Raw genomic sequence first — 21,372 nt, forward strand, 5'->3', positions numbered from 1 at the left:
AATGCTGGGAACACCACATGTCATAGGAGAGGGCTGGAATTGGGGAGTGGGCAAACAATAGGAGTAGGGGAACAATGGAACATTAAGGGGTTGGAAGAAGGCAGCAGATGCCTAATTGGATCCCCTGTCACCTCTGGGAGTCCCAGGTGTCAGAGGAGTACACAAAGCAGGGTGCTGTGGTTGGCTCTATGTCCAGGGAAGCCTAAGAGATAGCAGGTCCCTTCCAAAAGGGATTGAGGTATGAGGTGGGGAATGGGGGACGTGCAGGACTGGGGTTGGGGGGAAGGAGCCCGTTCCCACAGCTGTATCAATCCCTGATCCCCACCAGCAGGAACAGAGAAAGGTACCCTGGTATCACCTGATTCCCTTTCTGGGAGTAGGGGGAGGCAGGGGAGGCCCCTCCAGGGCAATCCTCGTTCCCCATCCCCATTCCAAACCATTTCCTGGATGGTCTTTAGGCTCCCTTTTCACCATTGGCCAGTGTGCAATGTTTGCCTGAGTGTGTACCTGCTCGTATGGGCTCACTACTATGTTTCTAGGTCCTACTCCCCTTTTTGCTGTCTTCTGAATGGAAGGTAGTTTCTATGCCTCCTTGGCCATGTGCTTCTTGTGTGCATGAGTCAGGGAGGGCTCTCAGGCTTCCCTGTCCCCAGAGTACAACAGGTTTTGGAGTCTGAGGTCCTGAGTTCGAATTCTTCCTCAGTGCTTGCTATCTGTGTGACCTGGGATGGGTCCCTTCTTTTCCTGCCTCAGTTTCCTCCTGAGTAAATAAGGGGGTTGGACTCAATGGTCTCTGAGGATCCTGGCAGTACAATGGTCCTATGATCCCTGCAAATCTGGGAAAGGACAGAGGATTTGTTCTGAAGCAGAGAATCTGATGTCAGATCTAGACAAAGGGAGAGATGGGAAAATGAGGGTCTTTGGGGCTCTGGATGTGGTACATGTCACAACACACACTGATCTTCTCTTAAAACTCTCATCACCTTTTGGTTGTGACACTGCCCCTCAGGCCTGGGAGTTAGCTCTGACTGTCCCTCCTCCTTTATATCAGTTTTGCCACTGAGCTAGGGTGATCCTGGGTAAGTCCTTCACCTCTCTATGAGATGAAGAAGAGGATCTAGGGGACTTTAAAGGCCATTTGGTCCCCTGATTCATCTGGAATATGGGGAAACTGAGGCCAGAGAAAAAGACTTGCCCAAGGTCACTCAACCTAGTCAGGGACAGAACCAGGAGTCAAATCAAGAGCCTCTGACTCCCAACCCAGCATGCTACCTCTCAAATGAATCTAAAATTTTCATTTCATCCTCTTGAGTCTCCTTCTCTATCTCTCATTTCTGTCCCTCGCTCTTTATCCTCATTACACCCTGCCTGGACTATCAGAATGAACCCCTGCTAAGTCTCCTGGCCTTCCGATTTCCCCTTCCCAGCCAACCTCTACCTTCCCAGTAAGAATAACAGCTAACCTTTAGAACCTGTGTTAAGGCACTCTTCCATTCTCACATCTCCAGTGGCTCCCTAGCGCTGCTGAGTAAAGGTCCACCTCCTCTGCCTGGCATTCTCTTATTCAAGGCTTTTTCTAGGCTGGGCTCATTTTACTACCCTACGTGTATTCTGGGATCTAGCCAATGCAGACGAATCTCTGTCCCCAGGACAGGGTCAACGTTCTCTTTGCTCTGACCCAGCCCAGTCTTGGCCAATCCAAGAAGTGAGCCCTTGTCACTCGCCTCTCTGTGGTTTCTCGAATAAGATCCTTCATCTCTAGACTCTGGGCATCTTCTCTGACTGCCCCCCTCCCTCTGCTCTGGCTTCCCAAGAGTCCCAGCGTCTAGAGAAATCTTTCTAATGCTTTCTGAATTCTGTGCCTTCCGTCTGTTGACGTCTGTTATCCTGGGAGTGTCTTGGATTCGTATCTCTCCCATTAGAAAGTGAGCTCCTGGAGGGCAGAGCCTGTTTTTACCTTCCCTTGAATATCCCACAGTGCTTGGCTCAGTGCCTGGCATATAGAGCTTATTCTCTTGGGTCTTGGGTGAGAGATCTCACCTCTCTGGTTGCTTCCCTGTCTATAAAACGAGGGGGCTGGACTAGAGGGTCCTGTCTGGGTCTGTGATGCCTTGATTTTTCTTGGGTGACCTCAGATAAGCCAAGACTCTTCCTGGGCCTTGGTTTCCTCCTCTGTAAAATGAGGGGACTGGACTAGAAGGCCTTTGGGGTCCTGTCAGGATCTATGACCATATACTCCCTTCTGAGTGACCTTGGGCAAGTCAAGACTCTTCCTGGGCCTTGGTTTCCTCCTCTGTAAAATGAGGGGACTGACTGGACTAGAAGGCCTTTGGGGTCCTGTCAGGATCTATGACCATATACTCCCTTCTGAGTGACCTTGGGCAAGTCAAGACTCTTCCTGGGCCTTGGTTTCCTCTTCTGTAAAACGAGGGGACTAGACTAGAGGGTTTGGGGAGTCCCAAATACTTGACTAAAAGGAACTCCCTGATGTCCTGGCCTGGCACCACAATGCCAGGGTGTGCCCGTGCCCAGCTCCATGGCTATCAGACTTTCTTTGTAGTGTGTGTGAAGAACTCAGCCCATAGGATGTATTAGAATTTCTTGTGCTCGTGTCTTGTTTCCTTTTCAGACTGGGGGATCTTGAGGGGAGACACTGTCTTACTGAAATGCTCTTATCTCTTGGTGCACTGAATGGGTGAGTGAATGAATGACGCAGTCTGGCTTTGGGCCTGCTTGGGGTGAGAGCCTTCTGCCCAGCTCTGTCCTCCATTTGGGTCTGATGCTTTTAGGGAAGAGGGAAGGAAGGGGGAGAGCCAGAGCAGAGACAGAGAGCCATGGCCTGCCAGGGTCGAAGAGGCCCCGCTCATGTGCATCTCCTCCTCCATGACACATACCTGCTTTGGGGCCCTCCTCTCACTGACCCCAGGGCATCGGGGCTTAGACCTGGCCTAGGTCTACGGGACCCTTGCAGCCTGGCCTCCCTGGAGCCCCCCACGGCCATCCCCGGTCTTGCACAGAAGCCAGGGCCTTGGGGCAGGGGCTGGGGAGTTGGGGATGGATGGGGCCTGTCCCCCTTGTGGGCCCAGGGGGAGAGGGGTTGGGGAAAGCTGCCTATGAACTCTCCTAGCCAAGTCTGGGGGCTAATCTTACCCAATGGCCCTTCTCTCCAGGGTCACCTTTGGGGCCTGGTTCACCCTGAAACAAGAGACAGACAGATAAATAGACGCAGACAGATAGAAGGCGAATGAGGCCCAAGAAGGAGGGTCTGTCCAGGGCTAGGCTGTCCATGGTATCTTGTCCAAGGTATCTGAGGGGAGAGGGAAGGCCAGGGATGGTGTGGGCTCAGCAGAGGCCTTCCTTTGGGCGGGAACCATTCATTCCATGAACGTTTTGTGGGCAGAAGTGCCTGGCACTGACTCCCTGGGAAGTCAGCTAGGGAGGAGAAGGGGCTGGGGGAAGAGAGGATGGAAAAAAGCGACTTCACCTACCCGCTCTCCTGCTAAGCCTCTGGGGCCCGGATCCCCCTGGTCACCCTGTGGGGAAGCAGGAGATGGTGAAAGTTAGGGAGGAAGCGAGGGTCGGCAGTGTAGGGCCATGCTACCCACTCAGCAGGAGGATGAGGCCCAGTGCCTCTTGGTGCCATCCTTGGCACTCAGCGGGCAGCCCGATTGCCTGCTCTGTGCTTTCAGATCCAAGAAACTGTGCCAGCCCACGTGGAAGATTCAGGAAGACCAAGGAGGGGGCATTCAAGAACACCTGATGCCACCCCTGAAAACATCTAGACCTATTAGGAATCAGCTATGGTGTGGTGGAAACAGCACAGTTTGGAGCACAGGATCTGGGTTCGAATTCAGGTGTTGTTTACTAAATGGCAACAGCTTCAGTAAGGAGTTTCTCTCTCTAGGCCTCAGGTTCCTCCTCTGTTAAATAAGGGCACTGGATGCACTGGCCTTCAAGTTGTCTTCCAGCTCTAGATTTAGGAGCCTATGACCTGGTCCAGATCTCGGCTTTGCCATTTACTCAATTTCATGGTCTCTGGGCCTCTGTTTGCCCCTTTGTAAAATGGACAGAAGGACTAGATGACTTCAGAGGCATTCAAAGTCTGCCCAGGGCAGAGGACAAAAGCACTTTGTTGTTTTGAGTGGCAGCTGCTATTCTTATTGTTCTCATCTTCTCAGTCCTCTGCCATACACTGACCTCTCTTAATGGGGCCTAAAATGTCCTTGGTCTTTGGCTGCCATATTGAATTTGTAGTATTGTGGTCCCTGCCCAATGTCTCCTCCCAATGCCTTAGCCCTTTGGCCCAGGGTTGTGCTAGGTGGCCAGTGGTGGGCCCAGTACTCACTCTTCTTTGGCTGCCATATTGAATTTGTAGTATTGTAGCCCCTGCCCCAATGTCTCCTCCCAATCCCTTAGCCCTTTGGCCCAGGGTTGTGCTAGGTGGCCAGTGGTGGGCCCAGTACTCACTCTTCTTTGGCTGCCATATTGAATTTGTAGTATTGTAGCCCCTGCCCCAATGTCTCCTCCCAATCCCTTAGCCCTTTGGCCCAGGGTTGTGCTAGGTGGCCAGTGGTGGGCCCAGTACTCACTCTTCTTTGGCTGCCATATTGAATTTGTAGTATTGTAGCCCCTGCCCCAATGTCTCCTCCCAATCCCTTAGCCCTTTGGCCCAGGGTTGTGCTAGGTGGCCAGTGGTGGGCCCAGTACTCACTCTTCTTTGGCTGCCATATTGAATTTGTAGTATTGTGGCCCCTGCCCAATGTCTCCTCCCAATCCCTTAGCCCTTTGACCCAGGGCTGTGCTAGGTGGCCGGTGGTGGGCCCAGTACTCACTCGCTCACCCTTCTCCCCTGGGAGGCCGTTCCTTCCTTCAGCTCCAGATGGGCCTGGTGAACCCTGCCCAAGGGAAAGGGAGGCATCAGCATCCAGGCCATGTTCCTGTCCTCCCAGCCCTCTACCTTCCCGAGGGGGCTCAGACAGGAGGACGTACAGCCTGGGTGAGGGGCCCTGAGGAGGGTAGGTGGGGGAGGACCCCTCGGGACTCACTCAGTGAATTCCCAGACTAGCAGACCGTCATGCTCGTTACAGTCCAAGCCAGCCAACATTTATAAAGTGCCGACTTTGGGTCGGCCACAAGAGAGACAAAGAGAAAACATATTCCTGCCCGTGAGGAACTTACATATTACTGGGAGGCGGGGAGATACGACATAGAAACATGCTGACTCACTTACCTTGTGGCCAGGTGTGCCTGGGATGCCCGCTGGGCCTGGAGGACCTGGGGGACCTGAAGGGGAGAAGAGGGGACCCCCCCAGTGTCAGACAAGCTTCCATTCCTGGGCTGAACCTAATGGACTGAGTAACTCCCCCAATCCCCACGGCTCCCTCTGTTCTCATATGTCCTGCCAGCCCCAAACAAGGGCCCAGAACTGTCCCGTCCCCACTCAGGAGATCGGCCCTGCCCAGCTTCTTCAGATCCGGGACCCAACTTACCCATGGGCCCCATGGGGCCTGGCGGGCCCACAGGCCCCTGGATGCTGAGGCCCCCAGTTTCAATGAAGGTGTTGGAGAGCAGCGGATCTCCTAGAGGGAGAAAGAAGGTGAGAGGTGCCAGGATCCCCCGACATCCTGGCTCCTGTCAGGATGATGGGAAAACTGAGCAAGGATGGCCCTATTCCTGCTCAACCTTAAAGGTTCACTCTTGCCACTCCAGTGCTTACTTCTCTCTAATGGGGAGTCTTCACTTCCCACTAGAATATAAGCTCTTGGGGGGCAGCTTGATGGCTCAGTAGATGGGGAGCCAGACACAGAGATGGGAGGTCCTGGGTTCAAATCTGACCTCATTCACTTCCCAGGCAGGTCACTTGACCCCCGTGGCCTAGCCCTCACCACTCTTCTGCCTTAGAGCCAATACACAGTGTTGATTCTAAGAGGGAAGGGGAGGGTTTCTATGAAAAGAAAATAAGCTACTGGAGGGCCCGGACAGAAGAAGGAGCCTGGGAGGACATGAGAGCCATCTTCAGGGTGAATGGCTGTGGAGGGATCCCAGAATCTCAGGCTGAGCTCTCTTTCTGCCCCCTGATTCTGAGGGGGAGGGGCTTCAGAGGCCATAAAACCCAGAGAATCCTTCCTACGACATCCCCCCATCGTCTTCCAGCCTCTGTGGAGAGGCCACCCTGACGAAGCCCATTTCCCTTAGGGTCAACTCTAGTCATCAAGAAGTTTTCTCTCATGCGACGTCTACTTCCGCCTTTTCTGTAACTCCCATTCGTTGCTTCTAGTTCTCCCCTCTCTGTTTAAGCAAATCATAGCGAATCTCTTTCATGCAATAGGCTTGCTACAGACATTCTGCGCTTGTTCGGCCATTTTCCAGGTGTGTCCGACTCTCTGGGACCCCGTTCGGGGTCTTCTTGGCAGGGATACTGGCGTGGCTGGCCATTTCCTTCTCCAGTTCCTTTGGCAGATGACAAGTGAAGTCACTTGTCCAGGATCGTACAGCGAGTGAGTGTCTGAGGCCCGATTTGAGTCTTCCTGACTCCAGGTCTGGTGCTTTGTGCACTGTGGCGCTACCTCGCTGCCCCACCTCCTTAACCGATGCTTATGGTGTTAACAGATTCTAAATCGAGCTTTGCTGAGCTTTCCTGAGCCCCAGAGAGGCCGGTGGTTAGAGTCCAGCCTCTGCCTCAGAGGTAGGAATGTCCCTAAAGGGGACTTGGCACCATTATAACTGAACTCACTATCTGGATCCAGAGCAAACTCTCAAGGTGAAAAAGAAGGGATCCCGTAGATCTCGGGGCCCTCATTCTCCTCGGGGCTTTAAGGGAGCTTGTAGCTTGGAATGACGAAGCCTTCCCCCCTTCATCCCACCCCTCTAGGCTCACAGCCTTTCTCCTGCAGGCCAAATAAGCTCGTTTTCTTCAAATGATCCTCTGACAACACACACTCATGGCCTGTGCCCATCCAGGCTGCCTTTCTTTGGACGCTCCAGCTCATGGACGCCCTTCATCAACTGTGATGTCCAGAACCGGACAACCCTCCATATGCAGTCTGACTAGGGCAGAGAAAGGTGGGACGATTATGTCTTTGGAAGCTCTACCCTCTTTATATATCTATACATCTATCTTTATATATTTTTTAAACCCTTACCTTCCACCTTAGAATCAATACTGTGTATTGGGTCCAAGGCAGAAGAGTGGTAAAGGCTAGGCCATAGGGGTCAAGTGACTTGCCCAGGGTCACACAGCTGGGAAGTGGCTGAGGCCAGATTTGAACCATCTCTAGGCCTGGCCCTCCCTCCACTGAGCTACCCAGTTGCCCCCTCTCTTAATATATTTAAAAATTCTGCCAGCCTTTTTGACTGCTCTATCCCACTGCTGATTCGTATGGAAGCCCAGAAGTCCACTGGACCCCCCAGGCCTTTTCCAGACAAACTACTGCATGCCGTGCCTTCTCCCCTCTTATGCCTGTGAAGTTGATTTTTTTAACCCAAGTATAAGGCGCTCTATTTCTTTCCATTTCCATTTCCATTCTGTTCCATGTTCTAGCCTGTTAAGATCATCTTGAATCTTATCTACCATCCATTGCATTAGCCAGGTGGTGGAGTGGATGGAACACCAGGAAGACTGGCCTCAGACGCTTTCTAGCTGTGTGACCCTGGGAAAGTCACATCACCCTATCTACGTCAGTTTCATCATCTGTAACACGTGACATGATCTCAGACTATTCAATGGAAGGTCTAATGCTGAAGCGGAAGCTTAAGTACTCGGGCCGTGTCACGAGAAGGGAGGATTCATTGGAAAAGACCCTGATGTTGGCAAAAGGAGAAGGGGCTGGCAGAGGATGAGATGGAGAGATGGTGTCACAGAAGCAAGAAACATGAGCTTAGCAGGACTTCAGGAGACAGTGGAGGATGGAAGGGTCCGGAGTGCTATAGTCAGTGGGTCACCAAGAGTCGGACACAACTGAATGACGACCGGAAAAATGAGCTGGAGAAGGAAATGGCCGACCACTCCAGTGTCTCTGCCAAGAAAACCCCTTCAAAGGGGCCATGAAGGGTTGGATATGCATAAAAATAACTAAACAACGACATGAGAAATATTATCAAAAGCTTTGCTAAAATTTAACTAAACCCTTTCTAATTTACAGAATTCTCTTGATCTCCCAGTCTAGTAATACTATCAAAAAAGGAAATGAAGGTTAGTGTGGCATAATAATATCTAGCATTATACAAAGCACTGTACACATGTTATCTCATCAGACTCTTATATCAACCCTGGGAGGTAGGTGCTATTATTTTCATTTTAAAGACCTCAGGAAACAGGCAAACAGAAGTTAAGTGACTTGCCCAAGATCATGGAGATAGTAATGTAATGAAGGAAAGATGAAATGCCTGAAGAAACAAAGGTTTGATCTTCTGAGCATATCGATTTATTAAGCAATGCATGCCAATTGCTTAACAAATCAGGACTAAGCCCCTTCCTCAGTTTAGGACCCGACCCTGAATACAGGAAGAGACAGACTTTTATACATTAAAACCAATTAATCAAATAAAACCAAGGGCTAGGTTTAGGCAATGCAATAAGGTTCCCCCCCCCAATTCTCACAATAGAATAAATTTTTCTCACAAGACAGAATTTGGACTAGGTCCATAACTGAATAGAAAAGGAACTGAGCAAACTCCAGAATTAAGTCACAAAATGAGATTCACTCAGTTTCCATGATTAACCACGTGCTATTTTTCTCCCCTCAATTCCCTCACAATAAGTGTCTGAGGCAGGATTTGAACTCAGATTTCCTGACTCTAGACCCATTTACATTGCTCTACCCATTACACCACCTAGCTGCCTAAGTATGATTTATTTCAATAAAGGCTCTTTGGTTATTATTATTTTTTTTAATCCTTACCTTCCATCTTAGAATCAGTACTGTGTATTGATTCCAAGGAGGAAGAGTGGTAAGGGCTAGGCAATGGGGGTTAACTGACTTGTCCAGGGTCACTCAGCAAGGAAGTGTCTGAGGCCAGGTTTGGCTCTTGGTAATCACTGCTTCCCTTTCCTATTGGTCACTAACCATCTTTTTAATACCACACTGGAGAATTTTGCCAAGAACTGAAGTCAAGTTCACAGTCCTAAAGTCTGCAGATGCCTTTAGTTTGTGACCTTGTTCAAGATAATTCCCCTCTCTGGGTCTTGGTTTTCCCTTTTGTCAGATAAGGCAGTTGGACCCAATGATTCCCTACATCCCTCCTCAGCTTCAAATCTTGCAGTTCTACAACACGGGCCCTGAGCTGAGTTGACCTAAGGCCTTAGTGGAGTGGGTGGCCACCTTGGAAGGATAATCACAATGATGGTGACAGGAAGAAGAAATACCTGACATTTCCATGTGCATTTTACGCGATCTCATTCATCCTTCAGCCTGCCATGGACTGAAGCTGGGTCTGAATCCTTCACATCTCTGGGTCTCAGTTTCCCTATCTACAAAATGAAGGGGTGGGTGGAAATTGCCTCCAAGACGCCCCTCTACATCTGTAATCCCGTGCTGCTCTGACTTACAGCATCTTTTGGCATGAGATGGCTTGGTCCTTTGCAGGAGGACTGTCTGAAGGGATTCACTGGCTGTTATCCCTTGATTTAGGGTTAAAGCTATTGCACGCTTCATCATCCCATTTTGTTGATGAACAAACTAAAGCGTAGAGAATTGAAACAACTGGACCATAACATATCCAACAAGAGGCAGAGGTAGGATTTGAACCAAGGCCATAAAGCCTTTCAGAACCACTCTAGGTGGATTCCCCTTTTCCCATATCACAGTGCCTGAAATTCTAGCATTAGAGAGTTATTCCTTAGGAGTTTCATACTGAAAATAAACTACCTCTTAGGGAAGGGGGACCGGAAGAAGCTTATAACTAACTACTTGAGAGCTACAGAGGACCTCGGTTGTCGTGTACTGGGAGGGTTGCAAAGGGTCCTAGTTTTAGACCAGTAGGGCACCCTAGACATCACCTCGTCCAGTTCTTTTTATTTTATGAAGAAGGGTTCTAGTTTTAGACCAGTAGGGCACCCTAGACATCACCTCGTCCGCTCCTTCTCATTTTATGGATGAAGAAGGGTCCTAGTTTTAGACCAGTAGGGCACCCTAGACATCACCTCGTCCGCTCCTTCTCATTTTATGGATGAAGAAGGGTCCTAGTTTTAGACCAGTAGGGCACCCTAGACATCACCTCGTCCGGTCCTTCTCATTTTATGGATGAAGAAGGGTCCTAGTTTTAGACCAGTAGGGCACCCTAGACATCACCTCGTCCGCTCCTTCTCATTTTATGGATGAAGAAGGGTCCTAGTTTTAGACCAGTAGGGCACCCTAGACATCACCTCGTCCGCTCCTTCTCATTTTATGGATGAAGAAGGGTCCTAGTTTTAGACCAGTAGGGCACCCTAGACATCACCTCGTCCGCTCCTTCTCATTTTATGGATGAAGAAGGGTCCTAGTTTTAGACCAGTAGGGCACCCTAGACATCACCTCGTCCGCTCCTTCTCATTTTATGGATGAAGAAGGGTCCTAGTTTTAGACCAGTAGGGCACCCTAGACATCACCTCGTCCGCTCCTTCTCATTTTATGGATGAAGAAGGGTCCTAGTTTTAGACCAGTAGGGCACCCTAGACATCACCTCGTCCGCTCCTTCTCATTTTATGGATGAAGAAGGGTCCTAGTTTTAGACCAGTAGGGCACCCTAGACATCACCTCGTCCGGTCCTTCTCATTTTATGGATGAAGAAGGGTCCTAGTTTTAGACCAGTAGGGCACCCTAGACATCACCTCGTCCGCTCCTTCTCATTTTATGGATGAAGAAGGGTCCTAGTTTTAGACCAGTAGGGCACCCTAGACATCACCTCGTCCGCTCCTTCTCATTTTATGGATGAAGAAGGGTCCTAGTTTTAGACCAGTAGGGCACCCTAGACATCACCTCGTCCGCTCCTTCTCATTTTATGGATGAAGAAGGGTCCTAGTTTTAGACCAGTAGGGCACCCTAGACATCACCTCGTCCGCTCCTTCTCATTTTATGGATGAAGAAGGGTCCTAGTTTTAGACCAGTAGGGCACCCTAGACATCACCTCGTCCGCTCCTTCTCATTTTATGGATGAAGAAGGGTCCTAGTTTTAGACCAGTAGGGCACCCTAGACATCACCTCGTCCGCTCCTTCTCATTTTATGGATGAAGAAGGGTCCTAGTTTTAGACCAGTAGGGCACCCTAGACATCACCTCGTCCGGTCCTTCTCATTTTATGGATGAAGAAGGGTCCTAGTTTTAGACCAGTAGGGCACCCTAGACATCACCTCGTCCGCTCCTTCTCATTTTATGGATGAAGAAGGGTCCTAGTTTTAGACCAGTAGGGCACCCTAGACATCACCTCGTCCGCTCCTTCTCATTTTATGGATGAAGAAGGGTCCTAGTTTTAGACCAGTAGGGCACCCTAGACATCACCTCGTCCGGTCCTTCTCATTTTGTGGATGAAGAAGGGTCCTAGTTTTAGACCAGTAGGGCACCCTAGACATCACCTCGTCCGCTCCTTCTCATTTTGTGGATGAAGAAGGGTCCTAGTTTTAGACCAGTAGGGCACCCTAGACATCACCTCGTCCGCTCCTTCTCATTTTATGGATGAAGAAGGGTCCTAGTTTTAGACCAGTAGGGCACCCTAGACATCACCTCGTCCGCTCCTTCTCATTTTGTGGATGAAGAAGGGTCCTAGTTTTAGACCAGTAGGGCACCCTAGACATCACCTCGTCCGCTCCTTCTCATTTTATGGATGAAGAAGGGTCCTAGTTTTAGACCAGTAGGGCACCCTAGACATCACCTCGTCCGCTCCTTCTCATTTTATGGATGAAGAAGGGTCCTAGTTTTAGACCAGTAGGGCACCCTAGACATCACCTCGTCCGGTCCTTCTCATTTTGTGGATGAAGAAGGGTCCTAGTTTTAGACCAGTAGGGCACCCTAGACATCACCTCGTCCGGTCCTTCTCATTTTATGGATGAAGAAGGGTCCTAGTTTTAGACCAGTAGGGCACCCTAGACATCACCTCGTCCGCTCCTTCTCATTTTATGGATGAAGAAGGGTCCTAGTTTTAGACCAGTAGGGCACCCTAGACATCACCTCGTCTGCTCCTTCTCATTTTATGGATGAAGAAGGGTCCTAGTTTTAGACCAGTAGGGCACCCTAGACATCACCTCGTCCGCTCCTTCTCATTTTATGGATGAAGAAGGGTCCTAGTTTTAGACCAGTAGGGCACCCTAGACATCACCTCGTCCGCTCCTTCTCATTTTGTGGATGAAGAAGGGTCCTAGTTTTAGACCAGTAGGGCACCCTAGACATCACCTCGTCCGCTCCTTCTCATTTTATGGATGAAGAAGGGTCCTAGTTTTAGACCAGTAGGGCACCCTAGACATCACCTCGTCCGCTCCTTCTCATTTTATGGATGAAGAAGGGTCCTAGTTTTAGACCAGTAGGGCACCCTAGACATCACCTCGTCCGGTCCTTCTCATTTTGTGGATGAAGAAGGGTCCTAGTTTTAGACCAGTAGGGCACCCTAGACATCACCTCGTCCGCTCCTTCTCATTTTATGGATGAAGAAGGGTCCTAGTTTTAGACCAGTAGGGCACCCTAGACATCACCTCGTCCGCTCCTTCTCATTTTGTGGATGAAGAAGGGTCCTAGTTTTAGACCAGTAGGGCACCCTAGACATCACCTCGTCCGGTCCTTCTCATTTTGTGGATGAAGAAGGGTCCTAGTTTTAGACCAGTAGGGCACCCTAGACATCACCTCGTCCGGTCCTTCTCATTTTGTGGATGAAGAAGGGTCCTAGTTTTAGACCAGTAGGGCACCCTAGACATCACCTCGTCCGCTCCTTCTCATTTTATGGATGAAGAAGGGTCCTAGTTTTAGACCAGTAGGGCACCCTAGACATCACCTCGTCCGCTCCTTCTCATTTTGTGGATGAAGAAGGGTCCTAGTTTTAGACCAGTAGGGCACCCTAGACATCACCTCGTCCGGTCCTTCTCATTTTGTGGATGAAGAAGGGTCCTAGTTTTAGACCAGTAGGGCACCCTAGACATCACCTCGTCCGGTCCTTCTCATTTTATGGATGAAGAAGGGTCCTAGTTTTAGACCAGTAGGGCACCCTAGACATCACCTCGTCCGGTCCTTCTCATTTTGTGGATGAAGAAGGGTCCTAGTTTTAGACCAGTAGGGCACCCTAGACATCACCTCGTCCGGTCCTTCTCATTTTATGGATGAAGAAGGGTCCTAGTTTTAGACCAGTAGGGCACCCTAGACATCACCTCGTCTGGTCCTTCTCATTTTATGGATGAAGAAAATAAAGCCCAGTTTCTTGCCCAGTGTTACCTAGTTCATGAGCCAGAATTCAAACCTAGGACCAAATCTAGAGCTCACCAGAGCAGTTAGCCCTGTCTCTCTTGGTTTTTAGCTTCAGATATGGCGCAAGAGGCACTGGGTTGATTTCCTTCAGGGAGATTGTAGGACGAAGGGCAGAGCTTGGCAGGACCAGGTTTGGGCGCCAGGAGGCAGAGTTCCTCTAGCTTGGTCCAAGGCCCTGCTGGCATTTTGTAGGAATGCCCATGTGTGTGGGGCCACTTGGGCTCATGATGTGGGTAGGACGAGAGGAAAGAGGAGCAGCTTTCCATGGGAGCTGGCGAGGGTATATTGGAATGGTAAAAAAGAGCAGGGATTTAGAGTCAGAGGACCCGGGTTTGAGTTCTTGTGCCATCAACTACTCCCTGTGTGACCCTGGACAAGTTCTTTAACCCCTCGGGTCTCAGTTTCCTCTTCCGTAAAACAAGAGACTTGGGCCCAGTGGCCTGTGAGTTCCCCCCCAGCCCTAGCTCTGTGATCCTACCCTTTTGGACTCCAGAGCCAGAGTCAGCCTTTGAATCTTCTGGAAAACAGAAAAAGTTTATTTGGTTCTCCTCAAGGATTTACTACCTGGGTGACCTTGGCCAAATGATCTCCCTTTTCGGAACCAGTTTCCTCCTTGGCTAATGACAAGGTTGGACTAGATGATCTCTGAGGGCCCTCCCAGATCCGCAGTCCTTGGATGTCTGCGACCTCAGCCCCTTCCTGCAGGCCCCCACGGAGGCACGCTTCGAGTGGCACGTTCTCCACCAGGGGTCAGTGGGGAAGCAAGACCCCAAGAGTTTCCCCTCTCCAGGAACATTCCTATTTCAATTGGGTCTGAAGCCAAAGTAAGGACTGGCTTTTCCTGTTCTAACAGTCTGGGTTCCACTCTCTGAGATCCCTCCATAATTCTTCTGTTCGTTCTGGCTCTGACATTGGGGGCTTCCAGGCCATTTGGAGGGTCTGAGTGTGTGTGTGTGTGTGTGTGTGTGTGTGTGTGTGTGTGTGTGTGTGTGTGTATGTTCCCATTTTCATCTCTAGGGGCTCCACCTCCCATCCCTCACTTGGAAACTCACCCTGGGGGAGCGAGGTAGCTCAGAGGAGAGACAGCCAGGCCTGAAGACAGAGAAGTCCTGGGTTCAAATCTGGCCTCATACTTCCTACCTGTGGGGCCCTGGGCAAGTTGCTAAAACCCCATTGCCTAGCCGTGACTGCTCTTCTGCCTTGGAACCAATATTTAGTATTGATTCTAACACAGAAGTAAAGGTTTAAAAAAAGAAACAAAAGAAACTCACCCTGTTCAGAGATCTGAGCTGTAGAGGGTCCAGCGGGGGCTGGGAGGCCAGGAGGCCCTGGGGGGCCCCTCTCTCCCTTAGCCCCATCCTGACCTGGGCTGCCAGGTGGTCCTTGGGGCCCTAGAAAACAATAATCAGAGCAAAAAGTGAAGAAAAGGGGTAATGGAAGAAATCATTCCATGGGTCAATAGTGTGAACACAGAAAACCATGGGGCGCACCTTGTAGGGTGCGGAGTGAGGGGAGGAAAGAAAAAGAAGGCATTATTTCTGATTTCGGAAAGCTTAGTCTAATGGGAGATGGGATTATTCAGTTCAATAAATATTTATGGAGTTCTACAAGCAATCCCCGACCACAAGAATTTACCCTGTTGGGACTCGGGGTGGGGCAGGGGTCATCTTACAATATATACCCAAATCAGCACATACAAAAGTAATACGAGAACATTAACCCCTGGGATTTCTGGTGGCACTGAGCTGAGTCCTCAGGAAGTCTAGGAGTGGAGGTGGTGAGGAGGGGGCACTTTCCAGGAATGTGTGACAAGTTGGGCAAAGGCATGGAGCCGGGGAATGGCAAGCCAGTTTGGGGGACCAGCTTGTAGCCTGGTTTTGTTGGAATGGGTGGGGAAAGATGATGAGTTTGGGGTTTGGGGCACAACTGAGCTTGAGATGGAAATGGGGCATCCAGATAGAAACGTCCATCTTGGATGATTGGTCAGTTAGAGGATGTTTCTGAATGATATCTCAGTGGGTTCCTTTGAAGATGGAGTGCTGGTCTTGGGGATCAGGAGACTTATTAGCTGTGTGTCTATAGGTAATTCACTTAATAGTCTCTAAACCTCAGCCAACTCTTTAGGACTAAAGTTACGAGTCAGTGGTAGCTCGGTACTCTTGCTTGGGGAGGGAGTTCTACCATACTGGAAGTCCAGGCCAGTCCAGATCTTGATATATAGATATTCTATATGTGGGAGGAACTATGATAGACATTGGGCATGGGCAGGAGGGACAACCAGGACATAGTTGTGCAATCTCAACTCCCAGTGCCGCCATCTTGAATCTTACCCCATCCAGGGCCTCCCATTTTAGTGAGAAGAGGATGAGGTCTTTGTACCTGACAGGACCTCTGAGCCGTCATGCCCCACACTCACCTGGTGGTCCAGCTGGGCCCTTCAGCCCAGGCACTCCAGAAGGGCCACGGCTGCCTGTGTCTCCTTTGGGGCCAGAAGGCCCTGGTGGTCCTGGAACACCTCCTCGGCCTGAGGAGGGAAATTCCTATTAGGACCCAGCTAGGAGGTATAGGATGTAAGCCAGGAAGCATTTGGGGGGTGAGAGATGTGTCCTGGGGCCCTTCCCCAGGATCCATCTGAAGGTCATCCCTCTCCCCAGCCTCAAAGAACCAATGATACCTACCATCCCAGGTGAACACAGTTCCCCTCCGTTGCTCTCCAGTTCCAGGAGGCCCTGGCATGTGGAGGGAATGGAGGGCATATCCATCATTGTTCTTACTGAGCCCTGGGCAGGGGGCCTGGGAAGGCTCTTCAGTACCGGATCCCCTTTGAATTATTAACTCCCTTTCCCTCTGGCCTCCCCTAGGGAGGAAGCTTGGACTGACCTATTTGGGTTAACTTCCTTCCCAGCCCATCCTCAGAGCAGAACAGAACCCAGCCCTTCCCTTCCGGATCTCCGGGCCTGGCACCTGCCACTTCTCCTTTATATCCCATGATTCACTTGGAAAGGAGACATTTTTCAGAGGGAAACCACTCCCTTGCTTTGACTCCCCTATTTCCTTTGGTCCCTCTCACCAGACACCCTCACCTTTTACCCACTGGAGTTTATAGTGGAATTTGAATTCAGATCCATCTGCCTTTACTCACCTCTGGCTCCTTCATCTCCAGGGCTCCCCTGGGCAGCCGGTAACCCCCACAGCAGGGCTGGGTCCCCCCTGCTCCCTTTGGCCTCTGGGGGAGCGCCAAGGGGCAGGGATGCTGACTGCTCAGTTACCACCAGCATGGACACCTGGGAGGAAGGGGGCAAGATGGGCAAGGGATGGACAGAGGGAGGGCCATGCCTCAAGGTGGGGAAGGGAGGAGGGGTTGTCCTGGATGGTGAAGGATGTGGGGATGGGAGGAGAACCTTGAGTTCTATAACTAGTTCAATCCCAGAATTTTAGAGCTGGAAGGGACTTCCCAGACCAGTGAGACAAGCCAAGATATGAGCGAGGACTGCCTTAACCCTATTCCAAACATGTGGTTGTGCTGCTATTTGCTCTGAGATCTCTTCTGAGAAGGAGCCCACGTGCTGCTCCCTGGGACAGGCAATGAAGCATTCCATTTTGGGACACTTCTTATCATTAGGAAACTTTCCTTACATGGAGCCTAAATCTGTCTGCCTCTTTGGAGCTCCTCATCTTGCTCCTGGTCCCGCTTCTGGGGCCGAGCAGAGCAAGGCGAACCCCTCTTCCATGTGACCATTCCTTGAATTCTTAGTGAGGTTTCCTTCTCTCTCTCTTTTCTTCCTATCCATCCTTTTGGGTTTGAACTCAGAGCGCTCTTCCATCCTCATTTCCCTCCTCCAGACACTCCCTGGCTTTTCTGTGTCAGAGCTGAACACTCTCGAGACAGGGTCTGATCAGGGCAAAGTGCAATGAGACTAGCACCCCTAGACCTCTCACTGCAAGCCCAAGTAGGCTTGTAACGTTTGGCTGCCTGATAGGCTACTGACACGTATCTTGTGGTCTCCTAAGACTCCCAGATCTTTTCCAGATGAACTTCTGGTTAGCCAGTTTTTCACTTATAAGGCTGATTCCTTGAGTTCGAGTTTACATTTATATTACATCAAGTTTATGTTTATCCCCAGCTCCTGGGGGCTGTAGCGTAGACACACCTAATCTTCTGAATTCACTGCACTTCCAAACCCCTCCTGCACTCAGGAGATCTCCCAGCTTCAGTCTCCCTGGTAGCTGGTTGCCCATTCTGAGTGCTGTTGGGAGTCACCACTCCTGGCACTCCATGACTTTTCACGTGTCTCTGAGAGCAGCTCAGGGTTCACATTGAGCAGTTCTTTGTCTTGGAGGATGTAATTCATCTTGGCCAGCTCTGAGGCCTTTTAGAAGTTGGTGAGGGGCAGATCTACCATCTGCCCTCATTTCCTCACTTTTGGGGAGCATTGGGTCCATACTGGCTGTTTTTTCTCTGACCCCCCTTTCCCAGGGCAAACGTCATTCTCGCTGGCAAAGGGTATTTTGGGGAGCCCTACTCGGGGCCAGATGGGGGACCGGCTCTCCAAGTGTGCTCGGGGGACCCAGGTTCCCAGGCTCTTTCAGGGAGTCTGAAGGCTCCAAACTATCTTTAGAATAAGAGTAAGATATTTTCCTTTCTGATATAGTAAATATTGATTGCTAGAGCCTTGGAAAGGGCAGTTAGGTGGTGCTGTGGATAGAGTTCATATATATGGTCTCAGATACTAGTTGTGCAAACTTGGGCAAGTCACTTCACCCTGTTTGCCTCAGTTTCTTCATCTGTAAAAAGAGCCAGAGATGGAAATGGCCAACCACTCCAGGATCCTCACCAAGGAAACCCCAAAAGGGGTCGGGAAGATTCAGACCGGGCTGAAACGACCGAATAACGCAAATCTCCTTCATTCCATCCTCTGATGGAGACGCGGCCCTTCTCCGCTCCTCCACTCCATCCCATCTTCTCCGCCAGATGACCTTGTTTCTCGGCAGTCTTTCCCTGCCGCCAGGTGCTTCTGACTGACTACAAGCGCACCTGGGTCTCCCCTGGTCTCAGCAGATCCCCCCTGGAGTCTGTCATCCCTGCTTCCCACCCACATCGCTCTTTCCCCTTCCCGCCCAAATCTCTGAAAGGGTCTCCACGAAAAGGAGGAAGAATCCAGCTTCTTAGTATCAAAAACGAAAAGTGAATTTCTAGCCAACGAAGATGGAGTCGAGGTAATTGTTGGGAGCCCAACGTTTGTTGTTCAGTCACATCTGACTCTGTGGCCACTTGAGGTCTTCTTGGCAGAGATCCTGGAGTGGTTGGCCATTTCCTTCTCTGGCTCCCTTTACAGATGGGGAAACTGAGGCCAACCGGGTGAAGTGACTCGCCCAGGGTCACACAGATCATAAGTGCCTTAGGCTGGATTTGAACTTGGAACGATTCATCATGCTGACTCCAGACCTGGCACTGTGCACTATGGTGCCACCCTGGCTCTGTGCTAAGTGCTGGCGATGCAAAAACAAGTGGAAAGAAGTCAATTATGCCCTCAGGGAGCTGCAACAGTGTAATGGATGGGGAGTCTGCATTGGGGCCTGGGTTCTAATCCTGCCTTGACCCACAATAACCTCCCTGTGCCCCAGACTTGAGGTCATAGAGCAGATGATGGGCAGGTCCCCCTCCCAGGGCAGAGAGAGGGTGTTCTGTTGGGCCCCAGAGCCTCGAATTAGGACCGACCACTTAGAAACTCTCCGGGTGTGTGGAGAGGGTGCAGGACAGCCCATGTCCCTTTTCAGCTCTGTTTGAGGAGCAACTTCCTCTGAATTAAGTTACCAATGAAATGGGCTAGAGAGGACCAGAGGTAAGGTACTGGAGGGTGCAGGAAATGAGGAGAGATAATGAGCTCCCCATCACCGGGGGTATTCAAGTGGCGTCTCGGGGATCATTGTGGGAGCGGCTTTGGGCAGCACTGACCTTGGCCTCCAGCGTCTTCAGCCGCTCGGTCAGCTCGGCCACCTTGCTGCAGTTCAAACAACCTGTGGAGAACAACGGACGCGGGCCGAGCCTCCTTTAGACACCGCCTTTCCTTGTTGGGCCCGGGGCGGTGGCTGGCGGTGGGCCTTCCCCAGGCTTCTCTCCTCCACTCCCCATTTTACAGATGGGAAGGCCGAGGCCCACAGATGGGGGTGGCTCCCCCTCCTCCCCACAATCCCCGGGCGCTGGCTCCGGGGAGGGAAGGAGGGAGGACGTGCAGCGGACCCTGTCCGGCTCCCTTCCATCTTAGAGCCAGGCAGAATCCGCTTTCTGCCCGCTCGTCCCTCTGCCCGCTCTCTCCCCCCGCGGAGGCTCCCACAGAGGCCGGGGACTCACCCCGAAGAGGCCACGGGCTGAAGGGCCATTCGGCGCAACGAGGGGCCGTGGCCAGCCAGGCTCCAGGGCGCCGCCGACATCTGCAACGGGAAGATCGTTTACCGAGGGGGTGCCGAGCCCAGAGAGGAGGGTCCGGGGCCTCCCGGCCCCCTCCCTACTTCTGTCCATTTGTCCGAAGGAGCCCGGGGGGGGAGGGCCCTGCCCGCCACTGGCTGACAAGATCAGGCTCAGACCTGGAGGGAATCTTAGCTTATTGGATCTGAGTTCAAATCCTACCACAGACACTGGCCAGGCTGGGTGACCCTGGGCAAGTCATTCCATCTTTGCCTCCTTTTCCTCCTCTGTAAAGACGGGGGGCTGAGAGCAGCCCCTCCCTGCCAGGGCTGTTGGGAGGATCCGATGCGACCCTAAAGTGTTAGTGCAGTGCCTGGCACACAGCAGGTGCTCTATACAGGCTAGTCGCCATCACTGTCTGCTTCCAGAGCCTGGCCCAGCCCCCCCCCCAGGAGTCTGGGGGCACCCCTGTAAGTAGCCTTTCCCAGAACTGTGATTCTTGGAGAGCAGAGCCAAGGCTTGCCGACGAAAACAAGGGCCAGATGTGAGCCGGGCCCGGGAGCTTCTCCCCAGCGAGCATGGGCCGAGCCTGGCACCTCCCGCTGTGCCACCCGACGGGGCCCAGACCCAGGCCCGGCCGCCTCACGCCTGCACGTGCCGCAGCTGGACGGAGCCAGGGCCAGCCAGTCCCGGTGCCTGTCGGGTCAGGCTCCCAGAGGGGAGGGACGACACAGCTTGGGCCCTGGGAAGGAGGGCTGTGGCTGCATGGTGCCGAGGCCCAAGTCCTGTCCATCCTCCAAGGGGGCAGGCGGGGCTGGCCCAGAGCCAGTCCAGGTTCCCCAATGCCAGAATGTCTAATCCTGAAAACTCAGTGAGTGGCTGCTGGTGCCTTTGTCCTGGGTTTATACAAAAGAAGGAAGGAGGGGGGGAGAGAGAGGGAGAGAGAGAGAGAGAGAGAGAGAGACAGAGAGAGGAGGGAGGGAGACAGAGAGAGAGAGAGAGAGGTGGAGAGGGAGAGAGACAGAGAGAGAGAGAGAGAGAGAGAGAGAGAGAGAGAGAGAGAGAGAGAGAGAGAGAGAGAGAGTGAGGGAGAGAGTGTGTGTGAGAGAGTGAGAGAGAGAGAGAGGAGAAGTGAGAGAGAGGAGTGAAGAGAGAGGGAGAGAGTAGAGAGAGAGAGAGAGTGAGAGAGAGACAGAGAGAGGGAGGGAGGGAGACAGAGATAGAGAGAGACGTGGGAGTGGAGAGAAGAGACAGAGAGAGAGAGAGAGAGAGAGAGAGAGAGAGAGAGAGAGAGAGAGAGAGAGAGAGGCGAGAGTGTGTGGTGTGAGAGAGAGAGAGAGAGGGGGGGCGGTGGGGGGGAGAGAGAGAGAGAGAAGAGAGAGCTAGAGAGGAGAGAGAGAGCGAAGAGAAGAGAGAGAGAGAGAGGGAGGGAGAGAGAGAGAGAGAGAGGAGAGGGAGAGAGAGAGAGAGAGTGGGAGGGAGGGGAGACAGAGAGGAGGAGACGAGAGGTGGAGAGGGAGAGAGTGACAGAGAGAGAGGAGGAGAG

At 51.7% G+C, this 21,372-nt stretch overlaps 1 protein-coding gene across 5 annotated transcripts in view; it reads right to left on the bottom strand.

Moving 5' to 3' along the window:
• EMID1 (EMI domain containing 1) overlaps positions 1–20,372 on the bottom strand; it is a 29,531-nt gene extending 9,159 nt beyond the window's left edge. Inside the window, exons 1-11 of one of the 5 annotated variants that reach the window (XM_056821545.1) lie at positions 19,773–20,371; positions 19,377–19,437; positions 16,563–16,704; positions 16,099–16,149; positions 15,837–15,944; positions 14,692–14,811; positions 5,490–5,579; positions 5,231–5,283; positions 4,833–4,895; positions 3,489–3,533; positions 3,151–3,195 (exon numbers count right to left, since the gene is read on the bottom strand). In XM_056821545.1, the coding sequence (XP_056677523.1) occupies positions 3,151–3,195; positions 3,489–3,533; positions 4,833–4,895; positions 5,231–5,283; positions 5,490–5,579; positions 14,692–14,811; positions 15,837–15,944; positions 16,099–16,149; positions 16,563–16,704; positions 19,377–19,437; positions 19,773–19,852 (858 nt within the window). In that variant the 5' untranslated portion in view covers positions 19,853–20,371. Of the gene's footprint in view, positions 1–3,150; positions 3,196–3,488; positions 3,534–4,832; positions 4,896–5,230; positions 5,284–5,489; positions 5,580–14,691; positions 14,812–15,836; positions 15,945–16,098; positions 16,150–16,562; positions 16,705–19,376; positions 19,438–19,772 lie in introns of all 5 variants that reach the window. The other 4 variants (XM_056821547.1, XM_056821548.1, XM_056821549.1 and 1 more) reach the window with 4 other exon arrangements.
• Positions 20,373–21,372: the final 1,000 nt, after the last annotated feature.

This window comes from Monodelphis domestica, chromosome 3, assembly GCF_027887165.1.
Source record: "Monodelphis domestica isolate mMonDom1 chromosome 3, mMonDom1.pri, whole genome shotgun sequence".
Lineage (NCBI taxonomy): Eukaryota > Metazoa > Chordata > Mammalia > Didelphimorphia > Didelphidae > Monodelphis > Monodelphis domestica.